The 27074-nt window shown below is 47.2% G+C and overlaps 1 protein-coding gene across 1 annotated transcript in view; it reads right to left on the reverse strand.

The window, feature by feature from the left end:
- The window catches only part of RBM41 (RNA binding motif protein 41), a 129783-nt gene that overhangs the window by 50349 nt on the left and 52360 nt on the right, over positions 1–27074 (reverse strand). Inside the window, exon 3 of the mRNA XM_085607690.1 lies at positions 2082–2274. Within this exon, the coding sequence (XP_085463816.1) occupies positions 2082–2274 (193 nt within the window). The remainder of the gene's footprint in view (positions 1–2081; positions 2275–27074) is intronic.

Here is a 27074-nt window from a genome sequence, read left to right on the forward strand (position 1 = left end):
TTGCTTTAAATGGGTTCAGGGGAATGCAGGAAAAGTTGTCATTGACTGCCCGGAAAAATGGGGCCCGAAATGTCTTTCAACGGCTGGGCAGCTGGTGCTCAGTACACATGGTATCATGAGCTTACAGACCATGGTAAAAGATTGCCGCCTTGTCTCCAACTGCTTTCCTCCCACCTTCCTGCTGCAGTTTAAACCTAATATACTGGAAGACCCGAGTAGAGGAGATGTTTGTATCTCGCTTGCAACATAACTGCCGACCTCTCTAGTTCCAATCTTTTAAGTTGAAGAATATTGGGCGGTATTGAGATGCCTGACCACTCTGGAGCACTTCTCTAGGGAATAGCATGACTTAGAGCTGTTCCATTGTAACCTTGAGAGGTCACAGGGGGAGGGAGTGGTTGAGGCGTTATAAATGTATTTTGTGATAAATAGTTGGGTGCACGTGCTTTCAGTCTGCTATGGTGAGGTTTACACACACGGACAAAAACTCGCACACTCTCCCTACCTCTGTTTGGAAAGACATAAAAAATTATGGTTATTTCACACAAAAAATGTTCTTTCTCCCACTTAGTGCCCCTACCAATCCGCATACCTCTCCCTTTCTGCTGCCCTTAAGCTTCTCTGGTGCGCCTTGCTTGTCATGTAATGTACTTTAACATTCTGTGCCAGCGTGATGGTTGGGAAACATGAAACTCCCCCTCCCTCCAATCTTACTGACCAAGCTACGCCCCTGGAAATTTGGCTTAAACTGTGTAGCAAACTGCAAATTCTGTGTTTGTCCACCATGGAACACTTGCTGTTAGTGCATTACCCCTTGTTCCCAGGTGCGTAAATCCTAATTAGGTGGCAATTACTTATCAAGTAAATACTAAAACCACAATATTGGTGTTTGAAGTGAGAAAAATATGCCCCAGGTTTGCAGCTGACTAGGAAAGATGCCTTTAGTATTTCAACAGATTCTATGAGGTCTTGGAGGAAAGACTACATAATCCCAGAGAGGTGCTAAAATTCTTGTGCGTGGGCCCTTCCTCAAGTTAAATTAAGATGTGTGCAGCCCAAACATTGGATCACTCAATACAGTCGGTTCTTGGAACTCACAACTCTGCTTCACAGGTAAGCTGAAGGTTCCCACAGCCAGTCTGATGTAGCAAGAGTCATGTAGGAGGCCATTTAAAGTTGAGAGAGACCAGTGTCACCTCAGCGATGCGCCTCAGCACAAGAAATTCTTGAAACTTCAGTAGGGCGAAGAAGATTCTAAGAGGCTCGCAGTGAAGACAAATGAATGCTAGTGATCTTTTCATAGGGTCCTCCTATGCACTGCCTGGTTTACGGTTCAAAATAGTCCATGACAACCTTAAGCACATTCCTGAGACCCTGATAGAAAGTTGTCATATTGTAGCCTGTGCAACAATTGTATAAAAATAAACTAAATGGTCAGACTGAGCCACATATAAAAGAAAAAGATAAAGCAAATCCTCAATAAAAACAAAACTTTGCCTCTTAAGCCTACCACAACCTATCCAATATCCTGTTTGTCCTCGAACACATTAAGTGCACCTATACCAAGTTCAGCCTTTCAGGTATGTTTTTTGTTTTTTTGGGAGAAATATAAAAACCAAGGAACATGCTCCGGTCATCGGTAACAGAATGTGAGCAGGAGCCAGGCTGAAACACCGTTCCGCATGCCCCGAATGTTTCAGCTTTTCATGTAAACACCATGGTTTAAGACGAGGAAATGAGTCTTAAAGTCAGGGCTAGTGGGCAACTTTTGTAACTTCAGGTAATGGGAAAAGTCGAACATTCTTCCATCCTTGTTTAACAAGCATTGGCATAGCCAATAGGTCTCACCTTTGGGACCTTATAAGTATTTAGTTATCCAGCACAATATCCTTGGTGCAACAACATCAACTGTTGCATGGCTAAACACTTATAAGGTCCCAAAGGCGAGACCTATTGGCTATGCCAATGCTTGTTTATGTTATAAGCACAGGGCCAGGCCTATGCAAGTGGGAAATAAGCTATCAAAGGCTTACAATATTGTAAATAAAAAATGCCCAATTTATGTGCAAAAAATGTCTTACCTTTCTAGCGGAGTCCTTGCTTTTCCAAAGCACAATTTCTGAATCTGTAAGGCCAAGTTCCCTCAGAGAAGCAGTTTCCCGGTCGCTCTCCTGCATGTGCTGGAACTGGGATAAAGTCAAAGTACCTGCTGCCTCCTCGCCAAAAGGCTTGTATACTGTAGCCGGTGCAAAGCATCTTTTCTTAGACAGGCACCTATAATCAAAGTGGAGAAACTCACAGTTCTAAGAATTATAGACTGAGAAAATTCAACTGTTTTTAAGCTATGTGCTAAGCAATGCCTTAAACGCAACAAAGTGACCAGTACTATGCAAAGAAGTAAAACTATGTAATTTAAGTAACGAGAATGGCCTTTCTTTTACACCTGCTCAAATTCTATGTGTATTATCAATGGAGGTACACTGAGACACACATGACAATACAAAAGCCATATACACTAATCAAAGTGTGTGGGGGCCACAAACGCTTGTACAGCCCTAGTAATGATAGTGCTGGCGCACATGTAGCACCAGCTCTATTTTCAGAGGACATTCCCACATTTGCATAGGGGTGTGGCCTCATGCAAATGAGGAAATGACTTTCACTCTGCGCCCATGCCACATTATGGATGTGGGCGCAGAAGCCCGTAGGAAGCGCACTGACAGTGTGCCAGAAAATGGTGGTGCACTGTCAGTGCATCCTATGAGGGCAGCCATCTGGAAGGGGAATATGGTGGGTTGCCACCTTCACAGTGAAACATGGAGCAGCTTTGAAGCAGCCTCCCCATATATCACTGAATGTGATGCACCCAGCTAGGGGCTACCCTGAAGGAAGCACATTCATTGTAATAAGGCACTCTGTCTCTGTTTACATTCGGTGCATCCTTTTAACCCCTTCCATGCCCATGACGGAACGGTTCCGTCATGAGCATCGGTTGAGCTGTGCTCATGACGGAACCGTTCCGTCATGGCCCCGCCCGCGCTCGAACCCTTCAGCACCGCGGGGGAATCCGCGCAGCGCTGAAGGGGTTAAAGGTGCGCAGTGGAGCAAAAAAGGGCCGTGTGCCCCACACATAATATAGGCTCTAAAGGCCATGAAAGTCCTTCATTTATGGACATCAGTTGAAAAGAGAACACATTTCAGCTGATGCCCTGATCACCTGACTACCCTTTGCCCACGGTGAATCTTTATCTAAAACATGCTATACACACCGTAAAAAGACTAGTACAAATATTTGTAATTTATGGATTTAAAGGAAATATATTCTGTAAAATGTAACTTAGTAAACTTATAACTTCTAAGTGTTATTCAATTCGTCAAAAGAATAATTTGGTCATTACAGTCATCTTGTTTCGTTAACATAGAAAAAATACTATCCATGGGGTACAGCATGTAAATTATTATTTGGCGGCCCACGGGAGTACTTTTCTTCCATATGCAATATTAATATTCAGTGAGGCAAGCTAGTCGTCTAGACACTAATAAGTATTTAATTCATATGTATAATAGATATAGGAAAGATACTTTCCGTTGCCAGCTCATGTGCCGGTCTAAACCAGTCCTATTACTGGCCAACTATCAGGCTTCACATTTTAACAAACTTTCAGTGTGTTTTCCACGCTTTAATGAGTAACTACGAACTAGAAATGCTAATTTAATCTAATGGTACCATTTCTATTAATAATGCACATAGAACATAGCAACTTCAATCTACTTAAGTTCCTTGTTTAAACCATGAAACCAGGCTACATAATCCCATTGAGCACATTATATTTGAATTTTAATTCAGCCGTATGCTAACGCATTCCTTGCGCCTGTCGAGTCAAAAAAGAAGAACGAATAATGCTTTCACATTACTCAATACAAAAGATCATTACGCTGCATGTTCTCCAACTTCATCTTTTAAATACAGTTCAATTAACTATATCATCTGGTTAACTCCTAATCATATTGCATTCACCTACAAAAGAGCCCCAACTGGTCCTCTGATCAATTCCACAATGACCCAACATGTGTTACTTCTATTTGTGGGCTTATGTATCAGATCAACACTACTGATGAAAAAAACTAAAGTAAAAACATATATAGAGCTGTTAAAATCAAAAGAATTAAAAAATTCATAAAGCATTACTTAAAGCAGATTTCCAACTTCAACAGGTCTTGCCTAAGTGGACTGATACTTTTTCATTCATATTTAAACATCTCGGTTAACAAGAATCCATTTGGATAATTTACTTTGATTCTATTCTTCTTAACAGTAAGGCTATGTTAATCTACTACCCTTGAATTGATTTGGGGATAACATATCTGACTTTGAGTGACCCCTGTTTGCTACAACCTTGGAACTTGCCCTGCTGGGATTTTAACTTCCCAAGTCAGAAGGTAAAAACATCTACCCAGATAACCCACTAGGTGTATCCAATCTATGCTCCCGTTGACCCAATATCATGCATAGGTCCAGATCAACCACAAACTACTCCCCTTCAATGGTGCTCATTTGCGATAAAGACTTAAATATTATTCTTTCTGGTTACACTTATCCAATTTTCCTGATTGTCTAGTCTTTTTGCAAGTTACATTTTCTCTATTTTCTAAATCGTTTTGGAGACTTCTATTGTGTTATGTGCTTTACCTTAAAACCACTGATACTGCTTGATCTTACAGCCCCTTCTCTGGGGATTGCTTGCTTATTATGCAACCGGTACCAGGGTTGAGCAGAGATTCTATAAGAACTACCTTTTGGCCTAACCAGGTTGATTTTATTAAGCTCTCAGGGGTCGTGCCATCAAAAATAATAATCCAATTCCGGTCAGCTCAATTTGCAACTTGAAACGGAGACCAGTAATCTGTAAATAAGTTTCAATAGCAACAGTCCAGCCTAAACTGCCAGACAAAGTCACCTGCAAAAGGAAACACAAGCAACCATATATCCATTTTGGCATACTCAGACTTCATTAGTGAAGTGTACTTTGTTGTGCAGTAGAACAGTGAGCATGGAACCCACTTCTCGGCGAACCTATCCCACTTAAGGCTTCTACTGCAACAAAAAGATAGTACAAGCATGAGCCGCAAAACATCTAAATGCCTATGGGATGAGCCAGTACTTCCTCTTCTCCTCTCTAGCCCCATTTTCCCCTGGTACTGACTTGTAGGCTGGATGTTCCACATTACCCCTGAATAGGCTGCGTCCTGTCCCCACACAAAAGGCAGCTGTGCAATGCATCTTCGATGTGGATACATGCAACGCTCAGCAACCAGGATTAAGGTGCTTTGGTTCCGTGTAACCGGCCAGCACCATCGCGGTCAGCCTGAACATTTGACTTTGTCCCGGTCTGTAGCGACTAGATGTCCCAAAAACACTTTTTGCTTCTAGGTCCCATTTTACATTAAAACTTTGAAATTCAATGTCTCAAGTTCTGCTTATTGGATGCTTGTCGTTTCTGGTCCTGTTTTATCTATTAAGTTAAGCTCTATTTATCTAATCTGGTGTGTTGTTGTCACTGAAGTTCCTACGGTTGAGGTTGAGGGTTCCCTGAGGAGGAGGTCCTCCCAAGCAATTCAGGCGAGGACACTGCCACCGTGGGTGTCCTGCCTGAGCTTGCTGGTTGGCAAGTTGAGGATGGGCCCACCAGGGAGGAATTCTGCAGGATGCAGAATGAGCGTATCACTCTTGACTGCTTGAGGCGATAAGCCGCAGCCAAAGAAGCAGGTGAAGCCTCTGCGGGATCAACTAATCTACTGGGAGAATGATCTCCTATATAGTGAGTCTAAGGCTCCTGGTTCTGGGGCAGCCCATGTGCTGGGGTCCCTCAGTCTTACAAGACCTTCATACTGGGTTTGGCTCAAGACATACCCCGGGAAGGACAATTAGGGCACGACAAGACATTCGCCATGCTTATCTCCCACTTCTATTGGCGAAGAATGAAGACAGCCTCAGATGGGTTCTATAGGTCCTGTCCCACCTGACAGGCCAGTGAGAAAATCTGAGAAAAAGCAAAAAAGATCCTGTCATCCCATTACCAGTCATTGCCAAACCCTTTGAAAGGGTGGGCATAAACATCATTGGACCCATGGACCCCATGACAGCCTTAGGCAACACGTTTGTCCTGGTCTTGGTGGACCATGCGACCTGCTACCCAGAGGCCATACCTCTGAGGTCTGTGACAGCACCTGATGTGGCTAGAGCTTTCATGGGGTCTTTACCCATGTGGGGTTCCCTAATGAGGGAGTGGCTGCAGGAAGCACTAACTTCAGGTTTGAGTACATGAAGTCCATGTGGGATGAGTGTGGCGTAATCTACAAATTCACTACATAGTATCACACCCAAACCAAGGGTCTCGTGGTAAGATTCAACAAAACCTTGAAAAGCAGGATTATGGGCTTTCCTGAGCCCATGAGGAGTAGGTGGGATGTACTCCTGCCATGCCTTCTCTTTGCCTTCAGGGACGTGCCGCAGAAAGGAGTACTGTTTAGACTCATTGAACTCTCTTTGAACTAGTCTATGATCTCTGGGCCTTGTCATGAAGGGGTGGGAGCAAGCTCCCAGGAAACCAACCCGAGGATGTGGTCAGTTACATTCTGGCACTCCGCAACCAGATGCACCACTTCTGGAAAAAAAGGCAAAAAGTAAACTGGAGGCTAGTCAAGAAGTCGAAGTTCTGGTTTGACCAGAAGGTCACTCTGGTGGTATTTCAGCCTGGCCAGAAAGTATAGTTCATGGCGCCAGTAGAGCCCCGGCCTCTCCAGGATCGCTGGACCGGAGCATACGAAGTAATGGAGTCAAAGGGGGTGTCCACCTACTTGGTAGACTCTGAGACCCCTAGGAACCCCATAAGGGTGCTCCATGTGGACTGCCTTAAGCCTCATTTCAAGAAGTCCAAAGTAGGCATGCTCCTGGTGACAGATGAGGGAGTGGAAGCGGTGATAGTCTCCCCCTGACCTCCTCTCTGCCCAGGAACACGATGGGTCAGTGGATGGTGTCAACTTCTGTTGTTCTCTGACGCCAGAGTAGCAAAACGACTGTTACCAGTTACTGGGACAGTTTGCCTCTCTGTTCTCATTCACCCCTGGACTCACACAGCTGTGCATCCATGTTATTGACACTGATGACAGCCTACCTATGAAGAATACATTAACAGGTTGTCAGTTAAGGCGAAGGCCAGTATCAAGGAGGAAATCTTCAAGATGCTGGGGTTAGGGGTGATTAAGCCCTCCAATAGTTCCTGGTCCAGCCCTGTGGTGCTAGTAACAAAGGCTGCCATACGGTGCACCACTCCTGAACTCAGGTTCCGCGTGTGCTACTGGGAACTCAGTTCTGTCACCAGGACTGGTGCATATCTCATCCCAAGCTGATGAGCTCGTTGACAGGCTGGGCGCTACCACATTTCTCAGTACCTTTGATATGACATCAGGGTACTGGCAGTTCGCTCTGACTGAGGGGACCAAAGAGAGGTCAGCTTTCACAACCCCAGAGGGCCAATTCCAATTTTGGGTGATGGTCTTTGGCTTGAACGTTTCAAAGGTTGGTTAACAGGGCCCTGGCTGGTAAGGAGGCCTTTTGTGTTGCCTACTTAGATGACATTGCTGTCTCCAGTTCCTGCTGGGAGGAAGACCTGCATCACCTCCAGGTGGTGCTTCAGGCCCTGCAACAGGCAGGACAGGCAGGCATGACCATAAAGGCCAGTAAGTGTCAGATAGGGCAGGGGTCCGTGGTGTACCAGTCTATCATGGTCTAGTAACCACCTAAAACTCAGACATAGGTGAGAGCCTTTCTGGGTTTCACGGATTACTACAGACTATTCATTAAGGAATATGGCACAATTATTGCCCCTTTAACAGAGGGGACTTCGAAGAAGCAGCCCAGATTGGTAATCTGGACAGAGGCTTGCCAGAAATCCCTTGGTACCATCAAAGAAGCAATGTGTACAGCACCTATACTCAAGGCACCTGATTTCTCCAAGCAATTCATAGTGCAGACGGACGCTTTAGAGCACGGCATAGGGGTGGTCTTAGCACAGTTGAACAAAGAGGGCCTAGACCAACAGGTAGCCATCATTAGCAGAAGGCTACTTCCACGGGAACACAGATGGAGTGTGATTGAGAGAGAAGCATTTGTTGTGGTCTGGGCAATGAAGACGTTGAGGCCATACCTGTTTGGGACTCACTTTCTGGTTCTGAGTGGCCACAGTCCCTCAGGTAGCTCAATTAGATGAGGGGTGAAAATCCAAAATTGCTGAGGCGGTCCATCTCTCTACAAGGAATGGCCTTTACTGTGGAACACCGTCCAGGGTCAGACCACGCCAATGCTGATGGTCTGTCAAGGTTTTTCCACCTTAGTGAAGAGAACCCCCAAGGGGTTGGGTAGCTCTTCTATATCCTGACTCGGCCATCTGAGAATCTGCCCTGCCAAGTGGTGTCACCCCAGTCCTGGACCCTTGGAAGTGGGCCTAAGATGTTGTCCAACAGAACCGATGCATCCTCTGCTGAGCAACACATCCCCGAGCAGTACCGATGCATCTCCTCTACTGAGCGACGCATCTTCGAGCAGAACAGATGCATTGCAGCTGTTGCATGGATTGGGCCCATCGCAAAAGAGTTGCATCGCCGCAGTCTCCCCCATCTGAGTCCGATGCATCTCCTTCAGAACCGCCGCTGCATGACTCTTTCCCCGGCGCAAGCTCCTTGCATCTCTCGGCGGCGGCAGCAGCCTCGGCGACAATGCTGGATCTCTGCATCGCAGATTCATGGCTCAGTGGAACCAATGCATCGCCTCTGCTGCGTCTCGCATCCCCGATACCGTACTTCACATTGCAAGCACCGTCGACAGGATCCTTAAAATTGGCGCATTACGACCTTGCACAGAAGCCTCTCGGATCCAATGCATTGTCTCAACTATGTGAATCATCTTCCAAATGGATCCACGCAATGCTCAGCGACCAGGATTAAATTACTTTGGGTGAGCGGGCCTAACTGGGTTCCTGTAGCCGACTCGTGCTCCATCGCGGTGAGCCTGAACTTTTCACTTTGTTCCAGTCCGGCATGACCAGCTATCCCAAATAGGGCATTTTTGCATCTTAGCTTTATTTTTTTATAGCAAACTTTATTGGTGATTTTCTTGCCAACATTAAATTAAAAAAGCAATATTATGTATATACATATAAAGTGAGATACAGTATTGGCATGTCTAAGCAATGTTGTACATTTAATGTTGAACCACTGAAATAAAACAGGAAGAAAAAGAAGAAAAAATAAACAAATGAATATATAACAAAAAAACAGCTGGGATGAAGGCAATAAGAGAATTGTCCTTATGAAATGTCCTGGTCTCCACCTGCTGTTCAGAGAGTACCATCCCATCATTAGTTTAATGGCAGTATAAATAGAACCAATTTAGTTGTGGGGCATAACCTCTATATCTAATGGTGTGGGCTGTGATCACTGTGCCATATAGATTCCTCTGTAATCTGCCCAGCGCTGCCATATGCATATGTGTTTTTGGGAGCAACCTCGAGCTTTAAAGATCGGCTCCTCCAACCCATGCAGAAATCTATTCCACGCTTCCACACCCCCAAAAGGGGTGGCGATGGTGCATCCCAGGAACAGGCTATGTTGCATTTAGCCACAGTAAGACCCAGGAACAATAGGTGTTGTTTATATCGGTTACCCCCAATGTCTTCTGTGACGTGCAGTAACACTAACCGTGGTGTTCCAGCACTTGAACCAGACATCTATGCACCTCCTTCCAAATCTATCAAGACCCGGGCATGTCCACACTGTATGTATAAAGGTAGCCTCTTCCGCTCTGCAGCGGAGACACATTGGGGAGGCAATAAGTACAGCTCTATGAAGCCTCAAGTGGGTAAAATATGTTCTGTGTAAGTATTTCAACTGAATTAACCGTAGTCGTGAGGAGACGGCAGCCCCTTGAGGGGACTACAGTGCCTCTCTCCAATCATCATTGTCTATAGGGCCTAGGTCTGTTTGCCAAACTTCCCTAAGGGATTCCAGTGTTGATGCACTGTGGGTGACTAATGTTTGATATATTTTAGATATTTTGTTATCCCATGAGGAGCTTCCCTTCTCATGGGCTAAATTCAGGAAGAGCGGCAAGATCCCTGAGATATGGAGTAATTGCATGACAGAAATGCAGATATTGGTAAAATTGGTTGCGTGGTATGGAGGATTCATCTTGAAGGTCCAAGAAAGATTTGAGAGAGAGACCCTGGAGAACGTACGCTAGTGTGGAGATACAGATTTGGTCCCAACCTCGGAACCCCTGTAACTGTTGCAGTTGTGGAAGAAGACGATTACACCATAACGGGGCCTCACCTGTAAGACGGTTCAGCAGCCGATACAGCGAAGAGATTGACGCCATAGTGCCAGTACCACCTTGGTAGCCGGGCAAAGAGCAAGGGAGCTGGCATGGCCATACAAGGACCAGCGCAGAGGTCATAGTGTGGACTTACTAACATTCATAAATATCCCCAATGTCTCACCAAAAATGTTCATGATTCGAAGAATGCCAGGTCCTGATCTCTGGGTGTCGTTCAAGATGAAGAGAACGTCATGCGCTTATCACGCGATTCTATGGGAGACCTCTGCAGACCATTCGCAGCCTTTGATCTGAGCATCCATGCTTACCCACGCTGCCAGCAGCTCAATAGCCAGGGCGAACAATAATGGAGAGAGTGAGCACCCTTGTCTGGTACCTCGACTTATTGGAAACGGTGGGGATATTCTGCCTGCTGTACGTGCGGAGGCGGTCAGCCCATGCTATAACATATGGATGTATGAGATAAAATTGGGGACGAAATTGAGATGCTCCAGAAGGATGAATAATTACGTCCAACTGACCGAATCAAAGGCGCGGTCAATGTCAGCCAAAAGGAGAGCTGCGGGGCCACCAAGACGATCCACAACGGCAATTGCGTTATGAACCAGACAAATGTTACGGCATGTAGCATGACGGGCATGAATCCGGCCTGATCTGGTTGGACCAGGTCGGGGAGATGTGCCAGTAGTCAGGTGGCAAACGCTCTGGCCAAGAGTTTTGCTTCTATGTTTAATAGGAAGACTGGTCGATAGGAAGAATGGAGTTCGGGTGGACGACCCGGTTTTTGGAACACAATTTTTGCATGCCTCCAATCGGGAGGCATTATTTGGTCTGGGCAGCTTCCTGTATAGCTGTGGGCCGAACAGGGACCTGTAAGCTTTATAGAATTTGCGTGGGAAGCCATTAGGGCCTGGCACTTTTCCCGAATGTAAGTTGGCAGTTGCCAGCTCCTCTAGGGTTAGAGGGACATCATGCAAGTTGCGAGCCTCCTCAGAGAGGGCACGCTGGGGAAGGTTTGTAAAGAACTGTTCAATTTCGGAGGCATTGAGAACCTCACGGGCCGTGTACAAAGACCGATAGCGCACAGAGTTGTCATCGAGCACCGCTGGGTCTGTCACCAACGCATATACCGAATCTGAGAGTCCCATCTACCGAATCTCAGAGTCCAAGAAGTGGGATATGTGCATGTGCTTGTTGACATAGTCTAAACAAGAGTTTACCGGACTTATCACCCCACAGGTAAATCCTGCTTTGCGTGGCGAGCCAGGCTACCCGTGCCTCATCCATCAAGGCGCTATGATCCTGTAGTTGAAAGAGACGCAACTCCTGAAGTTCCATGGCCATGATTTGTGCTTCTAGCTGGATGAGTGATTGTCTCCGCTGTCTATGCTCAGCAGTGCAATAGCTAATCTCAACCCCTCGCAACGTGGGTTCATGACCTCCCGAATGGTGCACGCCAAAGTCACCGACCCTTCATTATGAGAAATGTAATCTGAGAGCGAGCCATGAATTTGAACACGGTATGCTGGGTTCTGCAAATTCCAAGTCGAGACCCGCCTATCAATAGATGGATGGCCACAGGAGAGTGATCCAACAAACCCCTAGGTAGAATTGCAACCGCCGGTACCCTATGAACAAAAGAGTCTGGAACAAAAAGTTAGTCTAACCTAGAGTATGAGGTGTGGGAGAAGTATGTGTAGCTGGCATTCATGGGGTTATGTACCGGCCATGTGTCCACCCACCCACCATTTCTGCTAGGGTCCGTAACTTGAAATCGGGTTCCCGAAGGCCACACCCTTCAGGCGCCATCGATCAATGACAGGGGATATGACATCATTCCAGTCGCCAACCACCATCGTGAGCCCCTCTGGCAGAGCACCCGACACCCACACTATGTGGTCCACAAAACTCTGACCAAGGGGCGGGGGGCATAAACACTACCAACACAATGTGCTCCCCGGCTACCGTCCCTTGAACGAAAATGTAGCAATCATGTATATCGGGCCACTTCAGTATCAATGTGAACGCGACTCTGCGGTGAATCAGAATAGTGACACCCCTGGAACCTCTAGTGAATCCTGCATGAAAAGCGTGTATGAATCCATATTGGGTTAGATAAGGGGCCTTAGTACCGAGCATATGTGTCTCCTATAACAGGAAAACATCAGCACCAATGTGTTTGGCCTGACGAAGGACACACACCTTTTGATCTTATCTAACTCACTGTGTAGAGCTGCCCCGAAAAATTTACTATAGGTTCTGCCGTTGCTGTGTCATGGGAAGGTGAAGCATTGTGTCAAGCAATCCTGGACTATATAATTCTAAGAGCTTTTTAGTTACACAGCACTTAACTAAGAAACTAAGGCAAACAAGCGCACACATAATACCCCTATCCCGACCCATCCCACCGAAATACCTCAAAAAAGCAGAAGTATCTACCGTGGATATTGCATCCCGCACCCAACAGGGAGATGGAGTACAGCCTTCCCAATGGATCCCTTGAGTCCCTACTGGGGGACTGGAGCAAACCCATGCAATCGGCCCATATTTTACCTGAAAACCAGTGGAAGAGCAAGAGGAAAACCCAGGCTCCAGACCATAGAGACAGTAACATTATTTCTTCGGGGGTGGCATGTTTACCGGATCTTGTTTATTGTTCTTGGATCGCCATGTGGATCTGGATCTGTGGTGTCTTTTGTCTTTGGGCTGCGGCTGTGTGTGACTTGAGTCCCCAGTCAAGAAGTTTAAGTTTCTATGTGGCGGGGTATGTGGTTTGACGAGATGCTGTTCATCTGTCCATGCGAAGGCATATTCCAGGGTATCAAAAAAGATAGTACGAGTATTGAAGACCTGCCGTCTGGCCCCGGGCGGAGGCTTTTGTCGCAGGGCCCTGTGAGCACGTTCGACCACTAAGCACAACGAGAGGACATCACTCGGGATTCATGAAATGAGCCAGTTTGTGAGTAATTTCCCTACATCATTCCCTTCACAGTTCTCAGGGAAGCCCACGATGTGGAGATTGTTTCTCCTTGCATGTCTCTCTGAGTCTTCCTCCCACTAGGCCAGGCCCTTGGTCAGTTTCTCCGGGAAGTAACTTTACGTTGCAGTGTGATCACAGCGTCCTCAACCCTAGAGACCCTTGTCTCCGTTTCTGTTATGCGGTCACCTGAATTGCGGAGGTTTTGGTGCAGGAGGGTGACTTCAGTGCCCAAGGCACTGATCGGCATCTCCAAGGCCTGCCTAGACTGAGTGATAGCTTTCAGGAGGGCGGCACTATCTGGTAGACCGGTGCGGCATCGGGATTGTCCATGAGTTGTGCCGCCGTGGCAGCAAACCAGTCCATGGTGCTCAGCTTCAGGCCAGACCCTGATTCTTTGTCCTTAGACATGGTGTATAACTGTTTCGTGGGGGTCTGTTAAACTAAGTTCCGCTGAACACTTGACACCCACAGTACTCTCAGCTGTTTGCCCGGGTAGGCCCTGGCGTCCCCTTGCCGCAGACCATGACGGCCTTGGGTCACTGATGCCCAAACTCACGGTCCCGAGCGGTCCCATGGGTCCCCCTGTAATCCAAGCTGCGCCACAGGGCCGGGCACCATGCATGCACCTATGCGGCCTAGCGATGTCCTGGCTGCAAGGCTCACTATTCCACTGCGTGGCAGGGGGTGAATGTGAGATCTGGACCAGGCTCCACGGTCCATGTCAACCCCCCACTTGCTTGTAAGTCCGCTCAGCAGGGCCTAATCCACTGCAATCAGATCAATTTGTAGGGGACCCAGGGCCACATCCAGACCATGCCCCCAGCGATGTTCTCTGATTGGAGGCCGGGGGAGGGCCCCCTCCCGACAGCAAGCCACACCAAGTCCTAATCTGGCTACTTCTTTGACGGGGAGCGTGCCCCCCCCCCAGTAGGTCCCCCACCTTATTCTTCTGGAAAGTCCCAGGGGAGGTCGTCTTCTGCTGCCGCCGATCGGGCCGCGATAATGTCGCCCTGTTTTAACTGGTGTGAGCTTTTGACCTTGGCATCACACTGAGATTCCAGGCACAATGGCACTTCAAGCTCTTTTTCCTTCTTTCTATCGCGGGGGTGTACTGCCGCTACGGCCCCCGCACCTGCGGAGCTCTAGAAATGCGGGTGTTAATAATTATTATTATTATTATGAAATTTATTAAGCGCACAGCTACCCCCAACGGGGGTGTCCCGGCGCTGTGGACAGCGACAGTAGCGGACAGAGAGACTAGCAGCTTGCAAATAACCAGGTCTTCAGTTTACATCTGAACTGAGATTATGAGTCGATCATACGGATGTTAAGTGGGAGAGCATTCCATAGTTTTGCCGTGATCACTGCAAATGCTCTGCCACCTTTTCTAGATCTGTATTACCTGGGGGGGCGCAGAAGGCGGAGGTGATTAGATCTGAGCGTGCGACAGGAATGGACTTGCTTCAGCCTTTGTCTGAGATAGCCTGGCCCCTTGCCATTCAAGGCCCTGAATGCCAGGACCAGGACTTTAAACTGAATGCGGGAAGAAATAGGAAGCCAGTGAAGGTTTTTCAAATGGGGGGAGATCGAATGGCGGTAGGGGATGTTACAGATCAGCCTGGCCGCTGCGTTTTGTACCATTTGAAGTCAATGAAGGAGATATGCAGGTGTTCCCACGTAGAGGCTATTACAATAGTCCAGGTGGGACGTGATGAGAGCATGTACAATAGTTTTCAAGGAATCGGTGGGCAGATAGGGGGAGATCTTTTTTATCATGCGCAGTTTGCCAAAACAGGCAGAAGTGACTTTAAGAATTTGGGTTTTACCTAGCAGTTCGTTGTCAATTTGGATGCCCAGATTACGGGCCGTCTTGACCGGTACGGGGGGGTTAAGTTCCGACGGCCACCAAGATGATGGAGGTAAAGGAGTTTTTTGGTTAAAAAAAAAGCACCTCGGTTTTGTCGGTGTTTAGCTTCAGAGTGTTGGAGGTCATCCAGGATACGATGTTGGAGAGGCAGGTTTTAAAGTTTAAGAGTCCTTTGTCAGAGTGGTCTTTGAAGGAGAAGATAAGCTGAGTATCATCAGCATACGAGACCACTCTGACACCAGAAGCCTCCACCACCCTAGCCAATGGTGACAGATAGACGTTAAAAAAGAGGGGGCTGAGCGCTGATCCCTGAGGGACTCCGCAAGTGAGCCTTTTTTTGTCTTTGGACATAAAGGGGTGACACCACACCTGTTGCGTTCTGTCCGTAAGAAAGGATTAGATCCAGGCCAGAGGCGTGTCACGAATCCCTATTTTGTAGAGTCTGTCTAACAGTATAGAGTGAGACACGGTGTCGAAAGCAGCGGACAGATCGAGGAGTACCAATATGGCAACCTCGCCTCTGTCCACGCTTTCCCTAATAGTTTCAGAGACCTCCAAAAGTGCTGTCTCCGTGCTGTAGCCAGATCTAAAACCGGATTGTGAGTCATGGAGGAGATTTTGGGTCTCTAAATAGTCGGCCAGTTGCTCCTGTACGATTTTTAGGTCTCGCCTGACCCAGCGCATGCGCTGGTCTGGCGAGTCTTATTGAGAGGGCTCCAAAAAGTGCTACCAGGCCAGCCTAGAGCTACAGTGCACGTGCGCGGGCGCCTCGCTTGACCGTAATTACTTACACTTTCGCGGCCGCACGGCCGCTTTGATGTTTGATCGTGATCCCGATCGTGATCACTTTAACTTTCGCGGCCGCTTTGCATAGCCAATAGGCCTCGCTTTTGGGACCTTATAAGTATTTAGTTATGCAACTGTTGCATGGCTAAACACTTATAAAGGTCCCAAAGGCGAGACCTATTGGCTATGCCAATGCTTGTTTCTAGTATTTTGGCTGGTTTGGGGAGAAGTGATATCGGACGATAGTTAGAGTAGACTGCTGGATCAGCTTCTGCCTTTTTTAAAATAGGGATCAGCATGGCCTGTTTCCAAGTTATGGGGAATTGGCCGGTGGAGAGAAAGGAATTCCAGATAGAGATAAGAGGTTGAGCAATGACAGGGGCAAGGGTCGTGAACACTTGGGCCGGGACCGGGTCGAGAGGTGAGCCTGATTTGCACTGTTGTATTTTTCCTAAGGCAGTGTCCAGTGTGATTTCTTTGAAGGCATGAAAGAATATGGCATTAGAAGGTATAGGATCTTGAGAGTAAGTACCCTCAGCTTCCCTATCCGACGGAGTGAAGGCGGAGAATATATCAATGATTTTATTATGAAAGAAGTCGGAGAGACCATCGCAGAGATCTTGGCTGGGTTTTGTAGGGTAGGTCAGGGCAGAAGGTTTAGTAACGCTTTTTACAATTTGATATAATGTTTTGGTCGAGTTTTTTGCAGTAGTAATTTTATCAGCAAAATAATCTTTCATAGTGGACTTTTTTAGCGAGTGGAATTTTTTCACCGCCGCTCTATAGATAACCTTGGCAGGGGTCATAGGTTCGACGCCAACGGCGTTCAAGCTATTTGCATTTGCTTTTTTCCTCACGAAGCTTTGGGGAGAACCAAGGGGCAGAGGGTGAAAACCGAGCCGAGGAGAGGGGTTGTAGGGAGGCGATAGTGTCCACTGCTGCGGAGAGGTATCGATTAAACTTCTCAATATCGGAGTTAGGGTCCGCCGAGGTACGCCATTTCTGGTTGTCTAGTAAGGGCTTGATTTTGTTACATGTGACTTTAAACCATTTTCTTCCCAAGGCCTCCTTTATACTGTTGTTGGACGGCTGGAGGTTGGGGGACAGGTAAAAAGGGATAAGAAAGTGGTCAGACCAAGTCACGGGAAGTGGCTGCAGGGTTACGAGGGCCGGTAGGTTCGTAAATAGAAGGTCTAGGGTGTGACCTGCTTTATGTGTGGGACCAAGGATTCTCTGGTCTAGGTTTATACCCTCAAGAGTTTCTAATAGTGATCTCGCTTTCGTGCAGGATATATCGTCAACATGTATGTTGAAATCGCCTAAAACGGTAAAGTGGGGGTGTTTCAGGGATAGGTCGGCTAGGGTCGCTAGAAGCTCCGAGAGATGAGATGGTTGTGTGTCAGGGGGGTTGTAGATCAAGGCTCCTGCCAGGATCAGATGTATATCGTCTGAAATGCTAAAGTACATGGCTTCAATGGGGCCAGAAGTAGCTAGTTTCCTAGATGTGACGTTCCACTCTTTTCGCAATATTATGGCGATCCCCCCACCTACTTTTGTACCTGGCCTACTGAGTCCTGTAAAGTGATAGTCCGGTGGAATAGCTAGGGTGATATCAGGATTGGAAGTATCTTTAAGCCAGGTCTCAGTTAGAAACATCAGGTCCCAACAGTGAGAAGTAAGGGATAACCAAATATCGCACGCGTGTTTTGGGAGCGAACGGCAGTTGTGAAGGCAGGCTTTTAATTTCCTGGGAGGGACTAGATGGGGATTCACTGAACTGTGAGCTCGCGAACCGTTAGATACAGAGGCAAGCGAGAATGGGCAATTCTGGCAAGAAAAGTGCTTCGTGAGTAATAGTGAAGAGTTGCATTTGATATTGCCATGACAGGGCGATGGTCTCAATGCAGACAGTTGCAAACTTGATAAGCAAATATGCCTAGTAGGGGGGCCACCGGTATTCCTCCCAGCGCTGGTCGCGGCACAGGCGCGGACGTGTGCAGACGGGCTTGCCTTTGGCGTGCCTTTGGCTCGCCCGCTGCGCGCGTCCGCTGTACGTTCGGAAGTGCATCTCCTTAAATGTCTGACGCGCTGACCCCTGGCTCCACCCTCCCCGCGTGGTGATTGGCCGCCCTACCCTCCACAACAATCGGGCAAGCCCGTGGTGGACCGGTGTAGGAGCGGCGTGACGAGCACACAGAGAGGTAAAATTACAAATTTTTTAAAGCGAGGAAGCTAAAAACACTTGGTTAAAAGCTAATAGTTAAAATAGAGTAACAGCGGCACACCTGTAACTGCTAGCGCACTGAGTAACTAGTGCATGAAGCCCTGTGAGTCCAATGGGTGTTGAGCGTCTGGCGCAGTGTGGGTACAACGATTACTGAATGATTCTCAGAAATTACGGAACACGGTAAGTGTGAAGGCAAGTTTGAACACTTCTAAATACTTAAATGTGAGGGGAAGCACGATAGGTCCGTTAGAAGGGGAAACACATAAACTAAGCTAATTCAGCATGATCCACCAACAGTCAAAGCACATGAGGGATACCACTACCAGCAGTTGTACTGCTCGCAGGTGAGCAAGCTGCTGGCAGCCTGTGGTTCGCTCTGCTTGTTGCAGGCTCTGGGGCTAGCTCAGCTGCACTCGCAGCGCTCTGACTTAGTCCACAATGTACCTTGCGGCCCAGTGCAGCCTGCCCAGGCTGCGCCCGCAGTCAAAGACATTGGCTCGGGCCACCGCGATGTCTACTAGGCCGCGTCACTTCACGACTCCAGGCCCCGGCTCCTCACTGCATCGCAGGTCGCGTCCCGGCCACAGCTTTCAGAAGAGGAGGCCTTGCAATGGGGTACGTTCCAGCTATGGCTCTGGCTGCGCCTCAGCCGCTGGAGGCGTCCAGGGTCTCCGGCCTGCCGCCACACGCCTCTTCAGCAGCTGATGAGCACCCAGTCTGCCAATACGCGGCCGACCACGCCTGCCCGGCCGCAGCGGTGTAAAGAGCAGCTGATCCAGTGCACGCCTCAAGATCCGGGAACTGGCTTGTTCGGCTGCCCTGGGGTTCGCAGAGTCGAGATTGTCGTCTGGGCGACAATTCCAAGGTGGTCACAGGCAGAATTATGAAAGGATGGTTAATGGGCCAGCGGAGCTCTCTAAGAGCACGTCCGCCATGATGGGTTACTTGGCCCCTTCTTATCTCTATTTTACCTTTAAAAAAAATGCATTCAATATCTCAAGTTCTACTTTTGGGATTTTTGTCATTTTTAGCTTGTTTTATTTATTAAATTAAGCACTACTTTTTGATTGTGGCGTGGAATCTTTGAGTGGTATTTCCACAGTTTTACTATTTGAAGTGTTGCACAAATACTTTATACATTGCTTCTAAAGTTCAGTCTGACTGCTCTGTGCCAAGCTACCAGAGGGTTCATATAGGTTAATTTAGGTGTTGCTTGCTTCTTACCCTGACTAGCATTGTGATTACTGCTTGACTAGGGCTCATACCTCAAGTCAACCACCAACCCAATTTCTACTAGAAATGTATGATACTTTTAACATTTTCAGTTATTCTTAACAGAATGCTGTATCATTAAAATGCTTTGCATAGAACAGGTATCTTCTGCTCAGTCTTGTATTTAGAAGTCACCATATGCTATATAATCCTTTACTTTGTTACTATAAAAACAAGCATTTACAATGCAATGGTCTCGGCATTGGTAAAGTTGGAGCTATTGGCATTGCTCATGACATTATTTTTGTTTATGTTTTTGTTTTTAAAACATTTAAAGAAACGGCATTGTTATTTACAATGTCAATAGCTTAATCACTCTCAAATGCGAGACCTATTGCATTTGCACCCACACACAGAGCCACCTACACACACACTGATTAAGCTATTGACATTGTATATAACAATGCCGTTTCTTTACATGTTTTAAAAACATAAACAAAAAAATGTCATGAGCAATGCCAATGGCTCTAACTTTAACAATGCCGAGACCGTTGCATTGTAAATGCTTGTTCGCTAGCCGAGACCTAAAAACTAAATAAAACATGTTCCGCAGAGGAAAATACAAGCAGCCTTCATTTTGTGTTCAGGCAGTTTTCTTGAGTGTGTTCAGTTTTCCCCTTTCAGATGGTTGTGAAATCTATGATGGGCTTTAGTGGATATGTCACCTGTCGGATTAAGAAGACCTGTGTTGTTATCCTGGCTGTCCTCACTTGACCGGATTGTGGGATCCTACGCATGACTAACCCATCCTGTTACTACGGTGGTGCTGTATTGGAATCACAACCCTTCCTGTTGTCCCGTGTGCAGCGCCTCTTCTGTGTTCCGGTCTTGGCACAGACATGCCTCTCGTAATAAATCACTCATGCATACATTAGTGTGCTCCTCGCAGATGCATCCTCTCAATTATTTACATTTTCACCTACCACTTGCTCTGTGATTTATCCTGGGGGTGTATCCATCCCTCCATACGTGATTAACATAATTCCGAACGAGAACCCATTAGTCACATCACACTAAATCACCATTTCACCTTCCACAATAAACACCCTCCCAGTCTGCAGGCAATAATAAAAGAACAAGGCTGCTGCCTTTAAACACAACTATGAGCTCTCTTGCTGGCATGCGGGGTTTCGTGAATGCTCACTCTCTCCACCCACCACTGGTCCCATCACACACTAGGCAGGGGAGCTGCAAGGGCCGCTGCTCCCAAATCAGTGGACTCCCAACTCGAGAAAACAACAGCCTTTCACATTTCCCAGTTTCGACACTGTACGTTTTATGGCAATATGGGGGCTTTTAGGGCTGTTCCAAGTGAACAGTTTTCTGACTATTTGGGTTCAAAATTAGTAAAAGGGGTATTATTAACCAATCAGGGCGATTTCAGTGGTAGTTGGCCTTTCCCCGGAAACTGCAACCTACATGTCACGGAGGGCACCGTCTGGTGCTTCGTTTAAATTCATGAATTGATGACCTTTGCACTTTACTAACAGAAACTGGTGTTATCTAAACAGTGGTCTAAACTAAAACCATGTGGAATTGGGGCAATAGAGAGAGGCAGGGGTAGGAGGGGGAAGTAAAAGAGAGATGGGAATAAAAGGACAAAGAGAGAAAAGTGGAGAGAGAAATGGGTATGGAGTAAGAAAGAGAGTAGAAGAGAAAGAGAGAAAAGTGCACAGTCCAAATGTCTCTCCATAGGCCATACAATCTGGCATGGCTAATCTTAAATGTAAGTTTCTCCCTTATTGTGCACTACATCCCAAGACAGACCTGAAATTCTCTATCTCCAGAATGAAGAAAGAGTGGACAGGGAGACGCACCTTTTCCTGTCTAGTGCTAAGACAGGAGACCTGTCAGAAGAAATCTAATGACCCCCTATATGTCTTGTAGAGGGCTACAGTAATGTATTTATTCCGATTAAGCTTTGGTGAAATCTTAATATGGCCCTCGCCTGGCATGTCAGTGCCATGAAACTTTCCTGATGACAAGAACTATATAAATAAATATTTAAAAAAGAGAAGGGGAAGACGAGCAGCAGAAGACGGACTTTGTATTGCTATAGACTCGTGCGAATGATATGTACCCCATACTGGGATTGGACGGATATGGGATACATCCCCCCTTGCCATGGCTTTAGACTAGGTATGGGAATGATTCAACGCCCCCTATGCCCACCTTAGGCCAATTCTGGGGTACACAGACCCCAGTACTAGCAATACTCCAGACATGCCGCTCTGCGCCCCATCCGCTCCATTGCAGAGTTATACCGTCTGTGACGTGACGCATATGTGCAGCAAAGCCCCCTCCCCCCACCCCGAGATCTGGGGCTCTTTCATCCAGATGTGAAAGAAAGTCACCTTATTTCTATTGCAAAACTAGGGCACCCCACCCTGCAAGATATAGGAACCCTTAAACAATACTGGAACCGGAGGCGTTTGGGGAATGACGGCACCCCACCCCCAGCACCCAAGGCACTCACTCACAGCATCACTCTATGGGGTGCCAGCTTCAACATCTTGGCGACCACTGAGGAAGTACTGAGGGTGGGCACATGTATGATGGGCGCCCCAATCCTCACTCTGAATCGCTCCTGCCCTCCACCCCCTCCCCCCTCCCCAGCCCCTTTTGCCATGGCCCATACACCTTTTACCTCGCTAAGGGCAGTGAGGGAGAGATGTTCTGCTAAATCAGGGGTTCCCAACCCGGCATGCCCCCCCCCCCCCAGGGGGTGCGAGATGTCATTTCAAGGGGTGCGACACTCTATGCATAATAGGAAATGTGATGTTACTTTTGTAGGAGGTGCGATGCGAACATTAATCAAACATTTCCTAGGGTGTGTGGGGCACAGAAAAGGCTGGTAACCCCTGTGTAAACCAAGGCTGTGTGTAAATGTGGGGCACTAGGACAAAGGTCTAATCGCCCTGGTCAGCGGGCAGCTCTGAGCGGGTTTAGCACATATTTGTGTCGGATTAGGGATGTCTCGCCTTCCAGAGTGAAAGCCGTCTCAAAGCCCCGCCCACCTCAGCGGTCACCTCTGTGAGAGGGAGCCCCAGGTGTGAAGAGAAATTATACCCGCACCCCTGTAATCCCACCCTACACACAACCCCCAGATATTCAAAGAGAGGAGGGGTCGGACTCCCGCCGCTGACAAATGGATGAAAGGTGCCCCCTCGACCCTCTCCACCGGTCCCCACATACATGCATTCTCACTCTGAGGAAGTCCCGGCCGAAGCCCCCATGCAGACCCAGCTCCAAGCTGCCCCCCCACGTATTTACTTAGTGTCCTCATCGCCATGCAACCCTTCACTCACTCCGTGTCCTCACCGCCATGCAACCCTTCACTCACACAACCCTTCACTCACTCCGTGTCCTCACCGCCATGCAACTCTTCACCCACTCCGTGCCTTCCCTGCCATGCATCTCTTCACTCACTCTGTGCACTCACTGCCATGCAACCCTCACTAAATTCACCTTGAAATCCAAGGAATATGCTAGACTGTTCAGCAGCACTTTATGTGGGCAGGGTCCTGCGGGTGCTCAGCACGGGCAGTTCTACAAAGCACATACTGAGATGGGTCTCTATCGGGCTCTCCATTGTTGCCCTCACCCTCAGGGTGAAAAAAAAATCTTAACTCTGCAGCAGTACCCCCCTTCACTGCCTTTGATGCAACTTCGAAGAGACTCATTGTAGGACTTTCAGTCTCATCATTTCAGAACTGAAGGATTTTCAATGTTAAATACAACGAAGCCATAGTTGTTGCTTATTTATCTTATGCAACTAACAACCAATGACAAAGCCAATAGGCTTGGATAGTGGGTATAATTTTACTTGTTGTATTATATATCTGAATGCAATGACAGAACCAGCAAAATACCAGTCGGGCGGCCCAATATGCTAAGCACAGGGTTTTTTTTTAGTTTAGGTGTTTTTAAGCCACCTTAGTTACATAGGCCATGCCCCTTTGAGAGACCACCCCCTCCCCCCCAGTTTGTTCATCCGACTTAAAGGCCTGCTGTTCGGGACGTGTATGCTTCTCTCCTTTGTTCTCTGGGACGCTGATGCCACTGTTGAACTTGGATATTTTCTTTGTTTATATTTTTTAGGTGTTCTGTAGCGGGGACCACGTCACTGTCGACGTCAGGCACTTTGTGCTGCTTGTTTAGGAAGCCATTACTGGTTTTAACGTAAGCTGTGTAGCTGTTTTAATGAAACATGCATGTGCTTCGCAGCAGGCTGATGTGAAAGAGGCGCTATCGAGGTGTTACTATCCACATGTAATTGGGTTTATAATACGGAAGGGGTTTTGCTACCTATTTATAATCCAACTAACAGGCCTACACCTTTTAATTGGGTATGGCTTGCAAGAGAGCCCCCATGTTGTGTGGCATTGTCTTCGGGCTCATTCCATTTGGCTTGAAAATGGGGCGCTCGCGGTGATTTAATACAACAGTCTCGCGAGAAGAGAGGCCTTTAATCTCTTTAGAGCCATCTCCAATCAGCCAGACCCCACGTTCAGCTGTTCGTATGACATACTTATACAGGGTGCAGGACGTTAGCAACTGATAGCTCTTATTTGAGTAGCTAAAATAAGAAGAATTTTAAATGTATTTTATCTTTTGGGTTCTGTGTTTTCCCAGAGGTCCTACCAAAGGAAATTCCCAGCTTCGAGGAACAAGCTGTATAATAAAAAATTGCAAGTACAATTATAATAATAATGATAACCTCACTTTTTGTAATATTAACGGGTGGTTGTATAAAGCGCTGTCGCGCTCTTGGGCCAACTTCGCCGCATATAAAAACTGCAACAAAAAAAACACACCAGGGCCTATACTTGGTTTGACCTCCCCCCTCCCTCTCTTTAGTAACTGGAAGGCCTCTGTGACCTTTAGGAGGCTGTAAATTCGTCAGAGAATTAATTATTGGATTGCAGGCCGCTTTGCACCTTTCTTCCTGTTTCCTCTTCTTTTGTTCTGTCTCACACCTATTAAGGACCCCCTATATGTCTGTATAACGCCTGTGATCTCGTTCCCCCACACTGTGGGCCTTTTTACACGCCATCTCCCTCTCACACGCACACACCGGCACTTTCACCTACTTCCCGCTCTTCCACTCATTTGGCAACCCCCGGCCGCGCTCCTTCCTGCCTTGAATACCGCGCGCCCTCATTATTCAGGGCTCTGTCATTAGCACCCGTCCCCGCTGCCGGAATTATGAATGAAAAGCCTTGTTGTCCTTTACAAATAAATAAACCAGGCTCCCTCAGTCAGTCAAATTCAAATGGAAGTGACTGCCAGACAAAGCAGCCCCATGACGGACAGTGCTCTCAGCAAGGGATCAATACACACAGGAAGTTTCCCGCCGCACAATGCAGATAGCAGCGTCGCGCTCGCTTCCACCGGGAGCCGCACAGCGTTAAAGGGCGCAGGGAGTGTTTGCTGGCACTTAAAAAAAAATGCAAATGAATATGTGTATCTGAGTGTATCTCTCGCCATCTTTAAGCCGCCCCATACTTCCACGTCCGCATGTTCTTGCATTGGCACTAAAAAGGGCAGGCCCCGTTTGTTTGGTTTTGAATGGTAAACTGTGCAGAGAGGGGGGCTCGCATCCTTGGGGCAGCGCAGCCCCCAGCCGGGCAGTGCTTTTGTCCGGGGCCCCTTTTTCACAACAAGGAGATCAGGTGAGGGAGCAACGCCGGGACACCACCGCCTTTCTCCGAGGCAGAGAAGAACTGCCTCGGAGAAACGCAGCCTCGGTTTCGGATTCGGGGGCGTGTTTCTTTTTCTCTCCTCTTGCCATTGGCTGGAGGAGAGAAAAACACGCCCTGCGAAAAGCAACGAAAAAACACGACCCCCGATCCGAAAAGGACTGGGCTTCAACGGAGTGACTGGACCTCTTCTCCAGTGGCTGGCCAGCATTTAAGAGGCCAGCCAATGGAGAACAGGAGAGAAGAGGGGCGGGTGCAAGCCCCTCTTCTCAAAGTCACTCAAAGTCATTAAATCTCGGAGCAAAAAACACGCCCCCCGATCCGAAAAGGACGGGGCTTCAACGGAGTGACTGGACCTCTTCTCCAGTGGCTGGCCAGCATTTAAGAGGCCAGCCAATGGAGAACAGGAGAGAAGAGGGGCGGGTGCAAGCCCCTCTTCTCAAAGTCACTCAAAGTCATTAAATCTCGGAGCGAGACTGCGCAAGCGCAGCCTTCGCAGCCGAGACCTAAAAACGAGGATGAATATTCTTCCTCTACTACAGAACTATAAGTGTGCCTTGATTGGTTTGAAAAAGAACTGTCAAAGTAAGCATTGGCAAATAAACAGAAGTATTCAGAGGGCCGATTCACAAAAGCATTTATGAGTACGGAAAAGAATACCTTTTTTGTGTACTCTAACCTGGCTCTGTGAATCTGCCCTGAAACGTCCAAACCCCTAGCAGTTAAAGTGCTAAGAGGGCTCAGTTCTTTCCATTTGCACTTATCATATATCAATATTTGTCAATTCCTACTATGCTAGATGTTTTAGAAACAATTCAGAAATGCGTAAAATAGTACGTAAAACAGTACTACACACAAAAGTGGTTACTACACTAGAGCTAGAAGTAGTATATTTGTAGCCTGCTCTAACACAACAGACATATTCCCCCTTTCCGCTTATACTATGCACTTTCACACCTATCCCCTTTCAATATGGCTACCATACAGTTCTTCAGTATTGCTTTTCACTTCTAAGCACTGTCGTTTGCCACCCACTCTTTCTTAAAAATAAATACATGCTTTCCTTAATCGTTCTCGAGGTCCCTTAACTTTTAGGCACCCAACACTACTCCAATATTGCCACCACCCATTCTTAAACCTGGCCGAGCCTTTTAAAGCATGGGCAAAGTGTGGAACTGCCCAGGGACCACAACTTCCAAAGAGCCCCCGACAAAGGTGGGTGGAAAAATCTAAACTCCTGCCACAATAATATTTCTCATAAAATTACATTTGCCAACTATTTGCATCATGAAAAAGCCATGCAAAGCAAAGCAACGCATAGCAACGTAAGGGTTTTTACATTCCAGAGCATGAGTTATTTTGCACTGGGAAGATGCCCTTTTCTCAGCGGAAATAGTGATTTGCATACTTTTTATCAAGGGAGCATTACTTGAGTGAATTAACACAAATAACCATCGGTTTTTAATTTTTATGCAAACCAGATTACTAAAGCTAGCCATCCCGGGCTTTGCATACAAAATAATGATTTCTTGAAGCAGGTACTAACATGGAGAATGGTTTAAATTTCTGCAAACATTCTACATATTGCATGTGTGCTGTACTGTACAGCACGTATTCAGTGTGCTGCATGTTTATGAATTTGTCTAGGCATATGATTTTGTACTGAAAGAGTATATTTCCTGTACAAATCCTATGCTTGAAAGCACACGCACACCTCTCTACACCATCGTGCACAATTTGGTCACTAAAATAGGGGTAGTGAGCAGCAGCAGGCCATTTTTAATAATATTTGCTCTGCACTGCTTTCTCTCCCTTACGCAACTCAGCAACTTTGGTTGATTGCCTGAACT

This window comes from Triturus cristatus, chromosome 5_2 (assembly GCF_964204655.1).
Source record: "Triturus cristatus chromosome 5_2, aTriCri1.1, whole genome shotgun sequence".
Taxonomy (NCBI): Eukaryota; Metazoa; Chordata; class Amphibia; order Caudata; family Salamandridae; genus Triturus; species Triturus cristatus.